The 20,143-nt window shown below is 37.5% G+C and overlaps 1 protein-coding gene across 3 annotated transcripts in view; it reads right to left on the reverse strand.

The window, feature by feature from the left end:
- Positions 1 to 20,143, reverse strand: part of pacsin3 (protein kinase C and casein kinase substrate in neurons 3) — a 52,816-nt gene that overhangs the window by 13,617 nt on the left and 19,056 nt on the right. For all 3 annotated transcript variants that reach the window (XM_014025388.1, XM_014025386.1, XM_014025387.1), the window contains 6 exons: positions 12,381 to 12,481; positions 11,620 to 11,776; positions 10,067 to 10,302; positions 9,771 to 9,926; positions 5,363 to 5,538; positions 3,804 to 3,924 (listed from right to left, as the gene is read on the reverse strand). In XM_014025388.1, coding sequence (XP_013880842.1) covers positions 3,804 to 3,924; positions 5,363 to 5,538; positions 9,771 to 9,926; positions 10,067 to 10,302; positions 11,620 to 11,776; positions 12,381 to 12,434 — 900 coding nt within the window. In that variant the 5' untranslated portion in view covers positions 12,435 to 12,481. The remainder of the gene's footprint in view (positions 1 to 3,803; positions 3,925 to 5,362; positions 5,539 to 9,770; positions 9,927 to 10,066; positions 10,303 to 11,619; positions 11,777 to 12,380; positions 12,482 to 20,143) is intronic.

Here is a 20,143-nt window from a genome sequence, read left to right on the forward strand (position 1 = left end):
ACCTCAAAGTGCACAAGCTTCAAACTTCAGCGTTGGCTGCGATTTTGACGCTGAAATCGCGTTCGGTGTGAACGCACCATAAATGTAAATAAAGTCTAATTATAACAATTATTAATTATTTTGCATCTAAAAATCATATTTTATTCTTCTCATCTGTTTTTCACCACTCAGCAGCCAAATAAATTCCTGTTTTGTTATAAGTTTATCATTCAGTTTTTAATACAGCTGCAAAATAAATTGTTAAAATATATTGATCTCCTTCATTTATTTTAAGTCAGTGCATTATAAAAGATTAACGCTTCATGTTATGGAAAGACCCTCAATACAACAGAAAACTCAGGTTTTTAAGAAAATGGCTGCTTATCAATGAATCATTAGTTGATTGATTAGATCAGTCAACTTTAGTTGAATTCATTAATCAATAACTTGCATCACTAAACTCAAGTGATAAAAAACGCAGTTGATTAAAACGTGCTTACAATATGATTTCTTCAAGCAAACTACCACTTTCTATCTGTCAACATTTCTATTTGTTTGAGGAACTCTCAGAAAACGTTAAATCTGCAGCAAAGGTTAGAAATATTCAGTTTTCCTCCAGGTTTTTTTTTTTTTTTGACAGACTCAAAGTACAATACTTGTTCTCACTCTCATCAGGAGAAATATTTACCAGAAACCTTTCAATGAGGAAGAAATGCAAGTTTGTGAAATCACAGATCCGATCCTGAGACAATCAGCTGCACTGAACAGTTTTTAACACTGTACAGRTTCTGTTACACCATGACTCAGTATCCCATCACAGCACAAAGTTTCAGCTGAAAATACAATGCGAGTGACTTACAGATCGAAAAGCATCCAAGCTTTCAGACAATACATGATCTTGTTTCTGCATTTTGGAGTTTTACGTTTCAGCTCTTTTGTACGAGTTGAAATGAGAAGCTCCAGGTGTGACAAACASTCACCGAACTCTACAAAAATATAAAACGTACAGAGTAGAAGGCAGAGATTCAGGTCATAGTCTCCCTATTATTACTGAACAAATGGGACGGAGGATAGTTTCCACAAACATAAATTATGGCAATATAATATATAGATCATTGTACTGAGGAACAAAACACTGAAGGAGGTGTGGAAACAAAGCAGTCTGAAGTTCAACTAAATCATGTTAAAATGATTTGAAATTATGTTATTGAAGTCATAAAAGGAACACATTGTGAAAAAATAAATTAAATTATAATTTGAAATTACAGACTTGAAATCAGCTCAAATACTTTTGCAACTTTAGCTTCAAAAACCCTGAAGAAAACCTAAATGGACCTGCACTGAAGTTCAAGTCTTGCTGAGATTGTGACTCCTGTATTATTCTGATGAATGAGCAATTAGCCAATTAACACTTGTATCTACTGTGCAGTGTTTTAATAGACACACAGTTAAAAATTCATTTTTTATTAAAGACAATAATATTGTGAGTCATTAGTTTAACATCTATCTGTGGCTGAACAGTTGAAACCTTTATAAATAAAACAGTTTTATAAAGATTTGATTATTCATATGAAACGGTGCTGTGTTCTACTGTGAGCCTGAATATGAAACAAATGTGCGTGCMTTTTTTTTACTATAATTTTTGCAGATTTCTTTTGGCTACAACCACAACAAATTTCAACTYAATGTTGCTAAAAATGACTAAGTTAGATAGATAGATTAGACCTTTATTGTCATTGTACAGAGCTCAATGAAATTACAGTTCAGAACACCCATTCAGAAGAACAGAACATAAACATAAGAGAACAGGTGCCCTGGTCATGCTGCCACTGATCCTGCACAAACACAAAGCAAGGATCATCTTCATGAAGATATAATGAGGAGGTGCAACCCTTAACAGAAAATTTTTTGTCAAAACTGTCAAGTTATGGTGGATTTTACATGTTGGCCATGGCAGCCTTCTTGGATTTTTGATTTGGATTCAGTCGATGATGGGGATTGTTCTCAGCTGCCAYCACAACAAATTTCAGCCCAATATAACCTGAAATGGCTGAGTTATTGGAGTTTAATTAGCTATTTAGCATTCAAAATTTGTTAAAGAATGTTCTCAGCTACCACTGTACCAATTCCAAGCTATGCCAGTCATGCTGAATTATATATAGCCTTTTTGTAAATTAGCTTTAGCAGTTGTGATTAGCATTCAGTATGTGTTGGGTTAGCTCTCAGCTACTGCCCCACCAAATATCAGCTCCATGTGTTATAAAATGATCTGGGTGCCATTTACGATTACATCAACTCCTTCTGTCTCCTCTGAACAAAGAGGCTAATCTGCCCAGTAACAGTGGAGACAGCCTCAGCCAATCAGAAGGCCAGACTGTAATGACTTTATAGAGCGGAGCAAATCATATCACAACTTTCTGCACAATCTGTTGTGTTTTCTTATCTGGAAGTATTTGTTTAGCCTGGGTGACCCAGGCTGCAGATTGGAGGTGAATGCTGCAGGGTTTTACAGACAAATGAATAAACCTGAGTGAGTAAGTGTTTCAGCATTCCTGACCCCACTCTCTACTCCGTTACAAAACAAGGCATTCACTGGAAACCTGTTTAATATTCAGCAAGTTGCACACAAACACAGAGATGTGTGTTTGTTACTTCAGAGGACGATGCTCTGACAAACTAACTCATAACTTTCCTTACAGTGAAACCAAGTCTAAATATGTTAAGTTAATGATTTACATCAGAAATAATGTCGTTATTTCTAATAAAACATACCCACCTATTCACACATTAAGAAAAAAACCTGCACTCTTCCTTAAAGCAAGCTAGTTTAAAAGGGATCCACGACTGTAAAAAATACTGTAGGCTGTTTAGTTTCATAAATTTTTAAAAATATATTTTAACACGGACGGAGCATTTACTCACAAAGTATTCTGGGTAAATGATGACGTGGATAGATCCTCGGTGTGAGCGAGCTATATCCACCCTGAAGGTTGATCTTAGACAATATCTGACGATCAACTCTTTTAAATGAAACCAGAGAGCGTTGACAGAGAGGAGAAGGTAGAAAAGACTCCGCCTGTAACTGAAAATATGGATGGAGGACAACAGAGCTGCTTCATGGAAGAAGAACATCAGCTTAGCCTGTTAGCCTTTGCGTTAGCGCCGACGCTATATTGCCTTATAAGTATTAGCTCAGCACTAGTGTGACAAATTAACAAGCTAAACTGAGGTCCTCCATCCATATTTTCAATTGCAGGCCAAGTTATTTTTGTGTTCCCCTCTCTGTCATGTGGATGAAGGACCTCAGTGACAAGAGGAGAATGTGTAGCGCTGAGCTAATACCAATATATGGTGATAGCATCGGGGCTAATGCTAAAGCTAACAGGCTAAGCTGAGGTTGTTCTTCCATGAAGCAGCTCTGTTGTCCTCCATCTATATTTTCAGTTACAGGCTGTCATTTCTACCTTCTCCTCTCTGTCAACGCTCTCTGGTTTCATTTAAAAGAGCCGATCATCAGATATTGTCCAAGATTAACCTTCAAGGTGGATATAGCTCACTAGCAGCCTCACACTGAGGACCTATCCACGTCATCATTTACCCAGAATGCTTTGTGTGTAAATAAAATAGCCCCGTTCGTGTAATATATTTTTAACAAGTTTAAAAATTATAAAAACTAAAACAGCCTATAGTATTTTTACAGTCTTTATTTTACAATTAAAATATATATATTTATCAAGTAAAGTCTAATGTTACAACTAATCATGGATCCATTCAAGAATAAAGTGATTAAATGAAAAAAATATATTGTGTTATTGTTTGCACACCTCAAACTGTGGCCAGTTCATGCTCATGCCCGGTCCATGGGTGTTCCTCCACCATCTGAGGTCTTCAGCTTCGTTGGCAGCTTGGATGGTCTGACCCAGGTCCCGGTACAGGTTTTTGAAGCTGGAGGAAAGGCTGCTGTTAGTTATCACACTCWTCTGTTCATTATCTCAACTATATCTCGTTTTGTTTGACCTAATTTCATTAAACATTTTGCTTGTTTTATCATCACATGAAAACTCAGTGAAAAAAAAAATACTGTTTCTGTGCTTCTAAATCTTTGCTTTTTTTTTTTTTGAACAAACTAGTTAATTTGAGCCCGCGCCTCCACTGTTAGCACTAACTGCAGATACGACTCATTTTCAAGACAGACATGAGTGTGATAATTATATTTGGGTCAACGACGGACTCTAAAAGTTGATGCTGGTAGGTCATAAAGTCTGGTTTTAGATTGAGATGGTTATTGGAGGCCTGAGGCCTATTGCACGAATCTAGGATAAGGGATTAACCTGGGATTTTGGTGTAAACCTGAATTAATTAAGCCTTGAATCGGTTGCATGACATAGGAAGCACTTCGTAACAAATGCTCTGAAACTAAACTGGTCCTGACTAGGTTTAAAGTGAACCTTATTTAATCTGTTAGTGTTTTTGAGCAGTAGAGTCATTTTACTGCAGAAAAATGTTCCTCTAACCAAGTTTTAAAGTCTTATATCAGCTAAAAAGTATTTTTGATTTTGTTTTTAGACCGATATACTAAACAAGATCAGAATATGTTGGATTATTAATCTTGTTAATCTGAAAAGTTTTTTTTTACTTCAAGAAGTCTGACCAAGTGCAACTGTCAAACTGCAGATTATTAGTTGTTATTAATTTGGGATAAGGATCTAATCTAGTATTTTTTTCTTATTTTTAGAAGCCTACTTTTTGCAGTGTCTGATCAGAAATCAGTTCTTAAAACATTTATTAAATTTATTCTTTTTTCTTTGCTTTAAAATATTACAGAGTAAATATATTTATTTAACTTATTTATCAGTTTATCCATGAAAAAGAATAATAAAAAATGTCTTAACCTCAGCTTCACCTGTAAATAATATGCCATGTAACATCATGGTAATGGGGTAGCAGCTGGTCACGCAGAYATGTTATCTGGAGGCAAGACCGCCACATTTCACTGCAGTTTTACGCAGCCTACCTGGCCCATGTAGGCTACAGCCACTGAACTGAGACACAGACTTCACCCCTGGTGAATCAAAACTAATGTAACTGTATACAACTGTCTTCACATAACTTTAGTAAAGTTTCTTCTTGAAGCGACTTATTGGTCAATTTGTTTATTATTTTGTCTTGGACTTTACCATGGGAACACTGGTCTGTTTAAACAAAACCAGAGGTCAGCTGTTAATGGGCAACAGCTTGAGTTTTCCATTAACCCTTATACATACAGAACAGGATCCCACATGTATCGGACCCATTACAGCTCTGCATACCTTTGCTCCGAGTCATGGAGAATGAATGATTTAATCATCTCTTTTCTGTCTAAAACTCGTGTCTGTTCTGATACCTTTCTTTGGCAGACAGGTCGAGGTGCGTGTGAATGTCCAGCATGATGTCTTTAAAGAAACGCAGTCTCTGTTGCTCAGCCTCCTGAGTGAGGTCAAACACCTGCTCCATGTCCTCCATGTAGCGAGGGTTGCAACGGTTCAGCTCCTCCAGGGCCTTTCTGTAGCGATCCTCCGCCTGTYGCACAAACAAAAACACTTACTGAGATTAAGAAAACATTAAAAAAAAGAAAAGAAAAACATTCAACAATAAATTCCCTGTACTTTTATGGCATGCCTATCTTAACCTAGAAAACTCACAAGCTTTTATTATTTATTTCTTATTTTAGAAACAAAAACAGTGAATGTCAGTGTTTCAAATGTAGTGAAGTTTGCAAAATATTCAAAATAAAATATACCAACTACACTGCAATTCAAATTATGTAAATATTTTTCTGATTTTCCTAAACAGTCGATTTAAATGAAACCAGTTTTAAGTCATCAACTGTTAGAGTACAATGGAAATGGAGTGTGTCCTTTCCCACTCAAATAGATTATTCACAAGTGTTACCCTGGATTTACACTACATGTGTCTCTGCTCCGCTGCGCTGCGCAGTTCGCAGCTGTTCGTTTGCAACCCAGTCTATACAGCCTCCGCTCCACTCTGCTCCAGTGCAACACACAGAGGAGGAAGCGAGTGCAAGAAGGAGATCACGTGATAAATCCACAGATAAAAGTGGAAGTCGGAGCAAAAAATACTTAATTCTGTGAAAGACAAACTCCAAACACAGTGGAAAACATTCATATAAAAGCTTTTGATATCTATGGTTGAAACTGTATCACTGTTGTCTTTTTGAAACTTCAAAATAAATGTCAAAATATTTCAAAATAAAATCCACATGCATCTGGTGTGTACATGCTTCATGCTACATCATCTGCTTCCCAAACAGAACAATACATTCTGACAACATTTCTGTAGAAATATACCCATATTTTAATCAATATAGCTGGGATTTTGACAAAATTATTCCACCTTATGGTGTCTTATTTTGAAAATATGGATGTTGTGCTTGCTCCTTTTCCTGTTGGTGTGACGTTTGTAGATTGACTCCGGAGCAGCTCCGGCATCTGGCAAAAATAGGATCGGTTCTAATTTTCACGATTCGTCATCCGCTCACCACCGCACTACGTCGCCGTGCGGAGCCAGTGTAAATACTCTCGTTTAGAGTGGTTCTGTATTTGCTGCAAAGGTCGGACCATAGTGGAGCTGAGACGCATGTAGTGTAAATTGGGGGGTAAAGCATTTCAGACAACTACCAGTTCTGTCAGACTTCCCAGCAAATTCACCACAAGGTCTGATCATGTAATGGTGAGAGGAAGTGTCTGCTCAGGGTCTACAGGCCTCAGTTAGCAGGTTCAAGATTACAGTCCATGACAGAAGAATGAGGAAAATTACTTATTGGAAGAGGTTGCAGGAGAGCTCCTTATCTCTGTAAATAGAAGCAGGACTTACATTTGTGAAGTTGCACCAAAATGAACCACATAACTTTTGGGGCAATTTTCTTTGGACAGATGAGACCAAAGCAGAGACGTTTACACATAACGTACAGCATCTATCCATCCATCCATCCATCCATCCATCCATCCATCGTCTTCACCCACTTTTCCTTTTGGTGTCGTGGGGAAGCTGGTGCCAATCACCAGCAGTCACTATGTGAGAGGATTCTCACACTCTGGACAGGTCACAGGTCCACCACAGGGTCAGTTACCCATAATGCACAGCAGCATGTTAAGAGAAAACCCAAACACCTCATACCAACTGTAAGCACAGAGGTGGATGATTGGTGATTTGGGCTAATTCTGCTGCTACAGAACCTGGGTGCCTTGCAGTCACTGAGTCCACCATGAACTCCTCTGTGAACCTGAAGTATTTTACAATAAATATGTGGCCATCGACAASAGAACAGTAACAAGACAACAATCCCAAACACAAATCTACAACAGAACAGCTAGAAAAGAAAATAATCCAGGTGCTGTGAGGAGGCCAGTGTCTGCAAACATCAAAGAGCTGAAGCTGGAAAGAAGAGTGGGACAGAATTCCTCAACAACCTCGTGTGAGAGACAGATAAGTCAGAAAACCACTGCTGAGTTATTACTGCTAAAGAAGGTTTTACAAGCTGCTGAATCTGCATTTTTACACCCCCACCCCCACTCTGTTTTTTATTTGTTTTGTTCAATAAGGATTTATTTGTTGAAAATAGTTGTTTGTGTGTTTACAGTTAAAATTAGATTTAAATAAATTTAAAACCTGGTAAAGATCAGATTTTTTGTCTCATTTAAAACGTAAAACCCAAGAACTAAAAGTGTACTTTTATTTCATCATATACGATTTGTTTGTTGTAAATTTTTTGGCTGGACCTGTTTCCATTGTGCCCAGTTTTATTTAAACCTCTGCCAGATACTTCTGACCAGATGAAAATGTAACCAGATCGCTCGTGTTAGCAGACATTAACAGGCGAACCAAGGAACAAGTTTCATTTAATGTTTGCAGACATGCGTTTAAACATCAGAGTCAGAGCAAACAAGGCAAAAGTAACAGTGATGGAAAGAGAAACTCTAAAGCTGCAGAGCAAAGGAGCACATCAGAACATTGGCCCTGCTGAAATTTAAAATTCAAGAAAATTACACCCAAAGGCTCAGAGGGCCTCAGTTACTCTAAACAGCTCAACAACAAAACAAGTCTTTTACCTTTAAAATTTATTTATTTTGTTGCATTTAATTTAGAATGGATTTAAATCTATTTTTATATTCAATTATTAAAAAAAGGCACGAATGAAGTATCAGTTCTGCTTTAAGTTGTGGGAGTATCTACTGTATGAACAGCTAAAACACTGGATCAAGATAATAAAGCCTTCCTGTGACAGAATTAAAAACTCCACACAGTGAAAACGTAGCTGTTGCCTCTTATTCAAAACAAGTCACTTCAACATACATGGTTTTACCTTTCAGATCAGAAATAGGATTTCTGTTTTACAACTTGATTTGACAGGCTTGCTTTGTATTATGTTTTACAATATGGATGATCATAATAGAATCTGACTTTGCACTCTCAGATTACGGTTATTTTTTTGATTAATTTACTCCAGAGGCTAATAAAGTGAAGAAACATTTTTACAATGACTCCTTAAAGAGTGTCTCAGGTCTTCATGGATTAAGAGGCTTTAAGTGATGCAGTCTGTGTTTTTACCTTTGCTGTAGGTGTGATGGTTTGAACTGACTGCAGTCTGAAAAAACTCAAGTGTTATTTTCATGCAATTTTATATTAGAATTCATTTCAATCTGTCAGCAATTTTGCATCAAAGTGACATTTATATAGAAAAAACTGAGATGCCTGAAACAAGTTAAAAACTTTTAAATGAGCTTTAATGAGCTAAAATAACAAATTCTCCTTTATTTTGATCATTTTCATGCAAAACTATTGTGTTTAAAAGCTGAAGTGCTGCCACACTAACATCACAGGACAGCCAACAACTAGAAAAAAAAAAACTAAGTTTGGAAATACCTAATCAAACTTTTAATGAGCTAAGATACCAAGTTTCACTTTCTTATTTTTACCATTTTCTTATAAATCTATTTTGTTTAAAAGCTGAAGTGCTGCCACTGACAGAGACTGGACTGATCCTGAAATCCTCAGGAGGTTTTGGTTGATCCTGGTCTTTTCTGGTGAAAGGTTTCTGACCAGCAGCATCACAGGAAACAAGTCCAGTCATGTTTTAAAATGTGAAAACATGAACATGCGCACAAACACACACAAACACCCTTGTATTTGCATCAAACTGAGGACTTTGTATTGACTTCCATTCATTTTTGTAACTGTATTTATGCCTAACCCAGACATTTTCCCTAAAACTAACCATTACTGGTCTATAGTTAACTCTAACCTGAACCTGAACTTAATTCACTCTATACCTCTAAACCTAATTAGTAAAGCACAGCAGAGCTGCAAACAAAGAGGTCCTCACTTCACATCAAAGGCCTCGCTTTGATAGTAACTATGGTACAAATGGTCCTCACTTTGTAGACAAAACAAGTACACACACATACACTTGTTCTTGAACCCGTGGGGACTTTCCATTGACTTCCATTCATGTTTTTTAGACTTTATAGCCTAACCCTGACCATATACTCTAAAATTAACCTCACAGGTACCAACCTGACCCTAAAACTAACCTAAACATTGGTCCTAAACCTAACCTCTCACCTGTAATTTGCATTTGGACCCATGGGGACCACTGCCAGGTCCCCACGATTCACTTCGGTCCCCATGAGGCTGCTTTTTTTTGGTAAAAAATTCCCCACATTGTAGGAAACACACACACACGCAGCTCAGTAGGAGTGAAGCTTCTCTGTGTGTTTTTACAGGTTTTGTACCTTCTCAGCTTCCTGGTTGCAGCGTTCCACTCGGGTTGTGTATTTGCGGACTTCCTCCTGCGACTTGGACGTGTCAGCCTTGGCGTGCGTTTCCCTGGTAACGGCCGTCCACTCCTCCTTCCTGGCCTGGTGGTAGCTTTTCTTACTGGACTCCACCTTGACACATAAACACACAAACACATCAGGGGAGCGCTAACAACTTGATTTTTAACTAAGTTTGGAAATACCCAATGGTCAGTTTCAATCAGTCGTTTGTTTGGGTCAGCACCACCCCAGACCCCTCAAGTGACTCTCACCTCTTTCAGTTTGCGGACCCAGGGTTTCTGAGCTTTTCTGAAGCCGTCCTCTGCATCTTTCGTCTCCTTGAAGCCTCCCATCATCTGCTTGTGGAAAGACTCTTTCTGCCAGCTGCGAATCTTCTTGCTGTCCTCTCCRGCCAGCCACTCCCGCAGCTCCATGTGCAGCTCGCTGAGGCGGTCAGCTGCTTGCATGAAGGCGTGCCACGACTTCTCCAGGGTCCCATACTGAGGTCCTGATGAGGAGCAGAGAGAACAGAGTCAGACCTGTACCATCAACTTAAACTAGCCATTGGTTTTTAAGATGTCAAAACAAGTGTGCATTGCCATTGCAGCATGCCTTTGACTGCAGCAGTGAACTTGCAGAATGAACTGTGACCAAGTTGAAATGTGGTTTCTAGTCAAGTACCAACTTGTGCCTGTCAAGTCAGCAGGTGTCTGTAATGAGGGTAATTGTGTGACATGTAGTTTGAAAAGATGTTTTTGTTAAAGTTGCAGTAGCTGGGATTTGAACGCTGATCTCCCACATGAAAGCCCAAGGTGTTCAGCATGAGACCACTGGAGCTGTAGCAAAGTGCACTCCAATGGGTGTTTTCTATGTGTGCAGAAAGAGGCAACATTGCCAATGACGATCGTTTGCACAAAACTGACACATATTACAACAATACAGCAATATTCTATAAGAAGTTGATGCTTATAAGGCAGTATTATAGTAAAACATCAAAATACAAACATATTAGTATTGTAATCACTGAACTACGGAGATTAAATATTAATATTAAACTATGGTGCAGTACCAGGTTGAGTAGATACAGCAGGGGGCAGTATTGGACCAATACAAGGTTCCATTGACACCCATTATATGATTTTTGGAATAAAGTTTAAACATTAATATTTCTAAAACTTTAAGTTGTACAGGCACCAAAATGCATAGCCATCATTTAGCAAAGGAGCTTTACATACACAAATTACAATGGCAGCTCTAGGACAGGAGGAGAAGCGTGCCAAAGTGGAAGATGACTTGGATGAAAAATGAAAGACAATAGTGTGCATTGCATTGGCAATGCACTGAAAAAAAAATGTACCAAAGAAACCTGCTGGTTCTTTCTATGAAATACATATTTTTAACTGGATCTTAAACCACCTCTTTACCAGCAGTTTGTCAGACAATGTTTCCCATTACTTACATTTTTTAAAAAGTACAGAGGATAAGAGCTCAACAGACTGAAAACAGAATTTCAGCTCCAGCAAAGACCTATTAGATAAAAACTTATATAGAAGGAGAAGGCTCTCCTCAGTTCCTGTGATTTTTTTTCTTTTACATTTAAATACTGAGACTTTCAATTATAGAAACAATTGTTGTGTCTTATTCGAGAAAAAAAAGGTGTGGTCCAACTCATCTGAACAAAAAATAGTCATGAACAATTTTAGATGTATTTTTTTCAAATTGTAATTAAAAAGGTTAGAAAATGAGACCTTCAGTTAAATGTAAAAAAGTTTTAAAAAGTGATGCTCCATTCTTAAAATAAACATTATTTGTGAACGTTACAGACCCTTTTCAACGATGCCCCTCCACCTCTTGGCCCAGTCACTCAGCTGAACAGCGTAGCTCTTCTCTATTTTAGCTCTCTCCTGGAAGCAGCTGACAAGCTCATTACACAGACGGTGGCCGTCATCAATCCGCTTCACCGTCCTTCTGTAGTTCCCTGGCTGAGAAACACACAAGAACAAAATGAAAGAGGAAACAAAGTTTTAAAACTTTTTAAAAAGCTAACATCTAACTGTGAGGTATTTAAACAGGTCCCGTCCCTCACACAGTGACCCCCGCGACACAAAGGAAAAAGAAGGTAATGATAAYGGATGGGTGAGATTTTTTACACACATTCAGTGTGTTAAGTGTTGTTTTGTGTGTTGATTGTGTTGCTTCTAACTTTTAAACTAACATTTATTTTCTTAATACTGTGGTAAAAAATGTGTTTGTATAAACAGGACTGGGAAATGTGACCTAAAAATAAAAATTCAGAACACCCAATTATAAAAAGGCTCAAACATGTTATTAAAAAAAAAAACAATCAGGATTTTTTCTTTTAATCCTGTTTGTAATTACAGCACCAGTGCGCTTCATGAGTTTAACCAGTGTTTTTATTTTAGTTAGCCGTATTAAGCATCGCTGAATTTTATTAAATGTGCAACACAAATTTACAACTCATAGGATCCCAAAACCTGAATAAGAAACACAAATTATACACACTAAAGAACTGAACTAAGACCCAGTTGTTTTGAGACAGGCAGTATATGTTTGTGTTTACCGTACCTCCCAGAAGCTGTCAGAGCTGCTGAGGTTGCTGAGGTCTCCGTTAGAAGACATGTTCGGGTCGGCCTTACAGCACAGAATGATGGCGGCTGCAGAAAAGACTGCGGATAATAAGAGAAATAAAAGTTGAAGTTATGGTAAAAACCATTTATGCAGAATATGTTGGTGTAAATTCTCAGTTTTCCAGGACATGGCAATCCTAGAAGTACATACATTTAATTACATACATTTATGCAAAAAGTGAATTTATGGATACTTCCAAGCTACTAAACTGCATGTTTCTCTTTGCATTACTAGATGACATCTAAAAATAAACATTGTACTATTGACTCAATCACACATATCACTTTGAATTTACCTTTTAGAATAAGTATCATTTTATGCTATACAATACATGATAAGTCCATAAAATGGATATCGATGCTTTATTTTCAAGATGCAGCTGTAAGTATTTTGCTGGGGTTTGTTATGAAAGACATTGTTTTGTTTAGTTAGAATTTTGTTTTTTCTTTGCAAATCTTTGCAAATGTTACTGTACATGTTAGTGGGGATGGATAAAAAACACACACAAGTGGGCCCATTGCTCTCTGGTCTTCATTCAAACCTTCTCGTCCCTCGGATGAAGGACACAAGGTTAGAAACACTCAGTGTTCTGAGCTTCTCAGGATCCATAAATGTGTCTCCAAGAATTATTTTACTTAGACCACTCAGGGCCAGGCAGTGGTCTAAGTAGTGCAAAAAGGTCTCTTCAATGCCACAGGCATCACACAGACCATTGTCATGGAGTYCCATCACCATTTTGTGGCAGTTGAGCAGATTGTGCCCAGTTAGGACTCCAACCAGTGTACTTAGTTTTCCTTGATAGGGAGATGAGATGAGAGCTTTCCAAAACCTTAGATTTGGGCCATTAATCAGTTTCCGTGCCTGTCTACAGTCCGTCAGCTCCCTCCAGCAGACTGAGTGTTGACGTCTTATCCAGGCCTGTAGGGCAGTCCTACAGACTGTTGTTGAGATACCTACAACAGGCTCTGGTCCTTTGAAGTGAGCCTGACTGCCAGCTTTTGCGAGGTAGTCAGCTCTCTTGTTACCATAAATGCCAGTATGTCCTGGTACCCTTTTAACAATAACACTGTTATCTCTCCCCAGTTGGTTGACTGCTTCGGCACACTCCCAGGCCAGTAATGACGTAAAGTGTGGCCCTTGGAGAGCTCTAATAGCAGCTTGGCCATCTGTTAGGATGAATATTTCCTTCTGTGTACACTGAAGGTCTTTGAGAGATGCCACACACTGGTGGATTGACTTGAAATACAGTTGCAAAATAACCTAGTGGGTATTTATGCTCTCTCTCACTATGGTTGTGCAGAATCAGCACCCCTGCACCTACTGACCCCTTTATAAAAAGGGATCCGTCTGTAAAACAGTAGAAATGATTGGGAGACATGTTCGTCGTAGAGAGGTTACTCCAGGCAGATCTATCTTTAATCTCTGTCTTAAAACTTGGCTCAAATTGTATTTTTTGACCATTCTGTCTCCAGGTCCTGCAGTTACTTTAACAGTCACAGATTCTAGTGTGCTGTGAGTCAGGTTTTTCTACCTACTGTACCTATCAAAAACATGTACAATAAGTTGCCTGCAGGCCCAGGCCACCCTTGCAAAAGAGATCTGTGATCTCATTGGGATTTCCCTGGTTAAATATCAATAAAAAATCTAATATTTGCTGTATATTACAGAAGTATTCATCCTGCAGCAGTCTGCACACAAACAGAAAAATCAATATATATTTATGTATTTTTAAAGAACATCAGGATTTTATCACCATTATAAAAAACACAAACGTGTGTACAGTAAGCTCCCTTATACTAGCTTAAAACAAGAAGTTTTATCTGTCTCAACATTTATTGAGAAGTTTTTAAATCCAGAATAAGTTACAAAGTTAATGATTGATTTCTATTAGTGGTGTCCCGATGCCAGCATTTACACAAGTACTTGTACAAAATGCCCCAGTATCAGTATCAATACTCCACTGAATGTTATACAATTTACATTTCAAATGAAAGGTTTGTCATGTTTAAGAAATTTATTCAAGGAAAGGGACACTTCGTTGTACTCGGTTTCACAGAAACTGGTAACGAGACAAATTTCTTCATAGTTTAAATTAAGCAGTTGTTCAATATGATGTGAAGGAAGGTTTTTTTTTTTATATTAACGATGCTGTTCTGAGATTAATATGAGGCTGAAAGTTCACGATGACCTGATGCGCGCAGGCACGCACGCACACACATCCTATGACGACCTCCCTCCCTGGACAAAACCTTGAGTCGAGGCCAGAAAGATTTGAGGCAGACACAACAACCTGGGAGGAAAACAAGCAACCAGTCCAGGTCCAGCTGTTGGTTCTGATCTTCTGCTCACATTAAATAAGAAGCCAGCTGATCAGGAATTCTCATCTGAGYCGAAGTATTTGGTTTTTGAACTGTGTTGCTACATAAACGAAATCTGCAAACTTTAAGTTGCAGAAGAATATATAGTTATAAAATATCTACTCACAACAAGTCAAAGAAAAAACTACAAAGTTGTCAAATTTAGGAAGCAAAGTGAGTGCATCAAATTTCCATTTACTCCCAATATCTAAACATAAAGAACTTAAAATTCTGATTTTCTATAGACGACCCATTTAGACCATCTGTGAGCTCAACTCTCCATTCAGAGCTGTTATTTGTGTTCTAAACTGAGGTTTCTGACAGTCACAACTTCAAAGAACCCATGCTCAAGAAATGCAAGTCATTCTTTTACGTGTTTTTATAATGACCAAATCTATCAAACATGTCACTATATTTTACTATTTTACCAGAGGGGTCATCCTTAACTACCATTTTAAGCTCGAATTTCAGAGGAGAAACTTTCCTAGCATGAATAATCTGTAATGTAACTGTACAATCATTGGGGAAACAAGTATTCAAAAGTATTGAAACATCAAGTCAAACTCTTGTTTTTGTTGTCCACTGAAGACATTTGGGTTTAGGGCATGAGACAAGATTTCAGAATGTCAGCTTTTATTTCCTGATATTTACATGTTTGAATAAAAACAAACACAAGACACATGAATAAAATGGGGGGCCTTGAATATCAAGGCTAATCAGTCCTTAGATAGTAACTGAAGCACCTTGTCTAATCTGAACTGTTATAGGAGTAGAGAACAAGCTTTGACAAATTCTGAATGCTAAATTAAAATTCAACGAGGCCACCAGAGATAATTTGAAACTGCAAGAACTTGGTCATTTTAGGACATGTTAGAATGAAATTTGGTGTGGGGGTAGCCGAGGACAAATCATCACAAAATCCAATTTAAAAATCCGAGATGGCCACCATAGCCAAGCAGAATTGACCATAACTCAGCCATTTTTATCCATACTGAGGTGAAAATTGGCACGGTGGTTGACGACCGTGATCTTCAACAAATGGTAAATACAAACCTCAATTTAAATTGGATGCCACCTGGCAAGCCCTTTCATAGTTTCTCCAGGAACTATTCTAGTTCTTCTAGAATACTGTGTTCTACAACACCAACTTTGACCAGACTATGAGAAGTTCCTGGCTATTGTTCCTCCTCACAGAGTTTCATGATGTTCCAGCCTGTAAATAACATGTTGACTCTCAGTTTATCAGTGCTAGGAGAAGACTGGAGTTAAATTAGATGTAGCATTGAGATGTAACCTTGGTGAAATCTGTGAGGAACAAAAAGGCCAACGAGCATAAATAAACTCCAGCTTTTTATGAGTTCCACAACAAAGCAGCCAACGGCAGAAAAGAGAACACTCATTGAACACATATTAAGATCAGTGAACCAAAAAAAATATTTAACCAGTAAATAAAGATGTGTGCATGGATGGGTGTGCCGTGTCTGAGATGACGACATACAAAACGATCCAAATGCTAACATTAGGAAGCACACATACCTCAGACAAGGCAGCCAATTCATACAGAGTGAAACAAAAAGGAATGTGTGCATCTTTAACAGGAGAGTGGCAGGTATGCTTACAGCAACAGACACATCTGCCATCAACATGTTGGAACATGAGGTACCTACATCACCGAGCTTCACTAATTACTGCTCCTTCAGAGGTTTAACATGTTTACTGCCAGAAGAGGCCATGACAAAGAGCCCCATGCCCCCAGTCCTGGGGACAAACAGCTTTTTCTGTTTTCTATTTCTTTTACCTTCAGGTCTGTCAGTTGAACCTGGACATGTTTGGTATCAATAGAAACCTAAGGATCTTGGCTAAAAACTCATGGAAACTATTTTTACATTCACCAAAMACAGTTCAAATGTCAAGCAGTTGAATCAGAAAGCAAACAAATTGTACAAAATGGCATCGTTCCAAATATGTAAACACATTACAACAAATCTGTAAAAAAAACAAAACATTTTTAACATTATTTTTTAAAGCAAGTCAAAGTAGATACCTAAATATGTTGTAGTGTGTTGAAAGATTTTTTCCACTTGATTTTAAGTTAATATGGTCCAACTGAAGTCGAAAATAATTTCTCATTATTTTTTATAATATATATGGTGTCAAATAAATGTTTGGATAATTCCTCAAAAGGATGAACATTCAATATTAAGTATTTTAAGGCAGATAAGATAAAAATAAATAACTTTTGGATGTAAAAACTTTAACATTTATTAATGGTACAATCATGGTCTGTCCTGTGCAGAATGACAAAAGGCAAAATTATTTTTTTACTAAAACCTCTGTAAATTTGCTCCAGTTCATTTTAGCTGCATGAATCTTTGCACAGGTAATGTCCAAGTGGATTTATGGTTTCCAGGAGTTTTAGCCTGATTCATTATGGTTTAAAATAGGTTAAATACTGTCTATGCAAAAAATTCAGGAGAGAGTGGAAAAAATTAAAAAGTGATGTTCCACACTCAATATCTCTAAAACCACAGCAGCTGTTTTAATACTTACACTTCTAATAAAATCTCCCAAGTGTTAGCTTTATTTTGATACCAAGATTATTTAAGTAGAGTTTATAAATGCGGAGATACACTCAGTTACATTTCAGCATGGTATTTAGAGCAAAACCTTCAAGAAAACCCACTTGAGGCTTAAGAGGTTAATATGCAATTTTATGGATAACAGCAGCTGTTGTTAGGGGTCTGTCGTTGCCTTTTTGTTTTAAAATTACATTTTCTGAGTAGTTTTAAATAGTTTGTAATAGGGCTGCCATGATTAGTCGACTAATCAACAACTAATCGACCGTTAAAATAGTCTACAACTAATTTAATAGTTGATTAGTTTTTTGGTTTTTTTACTTTGTTTTTCTCTCCAAATTGCTTTGACACCTTCCACATAAATGCCGTATAAATCATTACATAATTTTATTGCTACCAGTAAGGGGAAAAAACTATTTCAACATTTTAATTTTGAAACTAAAACTGACAAAATAGTGTTCAAAACAAAAAGGAAAAAGGCGGAACCAAAAAAATAATCAGATGCTGTTTCACCAGAATGCCTAATGTGAGGGACCCCTCCTCAGACAGAGTTTGAAGAAGAAAATGTAAGTCTGCTCCTTCACTCACGGACTTATTAATTCATGTTTTCAGGGAAAATTTGAGGCGGAAGCCATCAAAGTTAAATATTATTTGTTGCAATTTGTTTCACCTGTTTGAAACGTGTAACACATCCCTAGTCTGTAACCTGCAGTAAACAGAAAGTGATTTCAGTTGGGAAAATAAGGGAGAAATCCTCACAGAGGAGTCAAGTTTAAAGATAATCATCTGTCCAACGGCTACATCTTGTCCAAAACTAGGTCGTGAAAAAAGGACAATGATCCCAAACACTGCAGCAAATCTTCAACAGGATGGAAAAAAGAAAAATCAAGGTGTTCCAGTGGTCCAGTCTAAGTCCAGACCTCAACCAAACCTGACCTTGAGTGAGCTGTGAAGCAATAAATATCTGTTAACCTCAATAAACTAAAGCCACATCGTAAAGTGCAGTGCACCAAAACTCCTCCACAACTAATAACACAGGAAAGGACTCGTAAGAGTTATTGTTGCTGAACATGGTTCTACAAACCGTTGGTCTCTGTTTTGTAAATTTTCCAAGAAAAAGGCACATTGTTTGCTTTTGTAAATGCTCTTTTTTCTGCCGGTACTTGTTGTGTTTAGAGCTGGTAAAAACAGATCATATTGCAGAACTGGGTTAAAAACATACAGTATTTATTTAGACTTTGGATTTGTGGGACCTGATTCAGTGCTAGGACTCGAATCATTAATGTGAAGTTAGGAAAGGAACCTTTACAAATGCGAACACTATTTTGTAATTATTTGATTTCAGTTTTTACAGTATACAGATTTTTTTGTTACCATTGTTTTTGTTAAAACAGGAGTGCATGAAATAACTCATTCTGAGGACTAAAGGTAATTTGGGCAGATCAAATTGATTTGTAGCAAACATGAACTGTGGTCAAATTGTTGTTTTCAGTGAGAATTGCATACACTTTTGACTTTCATGATCTGTCATCTCCAGCAGAGCTGAAATAATAGTGTAAGCAACCAAATCTACTGGTTCACAGTGAGCCACACCCGGACAAACACACACACACACGATATAATTCTATCCTTGTGGAGTCTGTTATGTGGCTCAGTACTCAGCTGGTTCTGGTCGATTCAATCTACCAGCTTTCCACCTCTGAGGCAGGAGGAGTGCAGCACTGAACCCAAAGCAGCTGATATACTCAGTGACAGCTTTATCTGATGATTAACTGCACGCAATGCAATTTTGCCAAACCCTGTCTGCATGAGGCAATTATTGAAGATGAGTTTCTTTATCTAGCTGTGTGGTGTTTACTTTTTTACTACTTAGGACCTGTGCTAGAAAATAATTATACCTCTCTTAATACCTGATTAAGTTTATACTGCCTTGACATTTTACCTTGTATCTTTTGATAACTGCTCCGATTTGTCATAATCTGTTCTTATGATTGAGAGGCACCTGTAATGTCTCATGTCCTTGTTCTACATTGAAGCCATTATAACACTTGTCATTCTGTCATTTGCTGTTGAGCCCAGCCCAGTATGTTAAATACCATTTCCTGTGGCTCAGCTAGTTAGTTTGCCGTGCACCCAGGGCTCTGATTTTTCCTGGTCACGTTGCGGCTCTTGCAATTGCAGAACTTTTTATTAAATCGTTCAACAACCATTCACGCAGTGCATCTTCTTATTCACGTGTTTCTGCCTTTTAAATAATATTTCCACACAGACCTGAATTATCAACAGACAGAAAACAGTGAGCTCTTTGTATACATTTATATAGAGGAGAGTACTTTTTAATGATCCAAAACAAGTCAGGTCTCTGAAATGTTGTTACAGTTCAAACAAAGTATTTTGTATGTCAGGTTCTCCACACTTGCATTCTGCATCAACTGTGTACATGAACGTTCTTACTTTGCCTAATATTTCCAGAACAAATAGAGCTGGCCCTGAGCTACTCAACTTAAGAACTTGCAAGAGAAATTATCAGTTTTTCCACAGGTTCTGACAAAATTTGTATTTTTCAGATACTTTAAATTACTAGGGGTTTCCCTACATAAAAATATAAATTTAAACAAAGAAGTCTGGATTTGTGTTGTGCAGGTTCTTCTATCAGTTTATATAGACAGGTGCACTCTGACGCACATTTCCATTTTGAAATATTTAGGCCTGTCACGATAACAAATTTTGCTGGGCGATTAATTGTCTCAAAATTTATTGCGATAAA

This window comes from Austrofundulus limnaeus, unplaced genomic scaffold (assembly GCF_001266775.1).
Source record: "Austrofundulus limnaeus strain Quisiro unplaced genomic scaffold, Austrofundulus_limnaeus-1.0 Scaffold472, whole genome shotgun sequence".
NCBI lineage: Eukaryota > Metazoa > Chordata > Actinopteri > Cyprinodontiformes > Rivulidae > Austrofundulus > Austrofundulus limnaeus.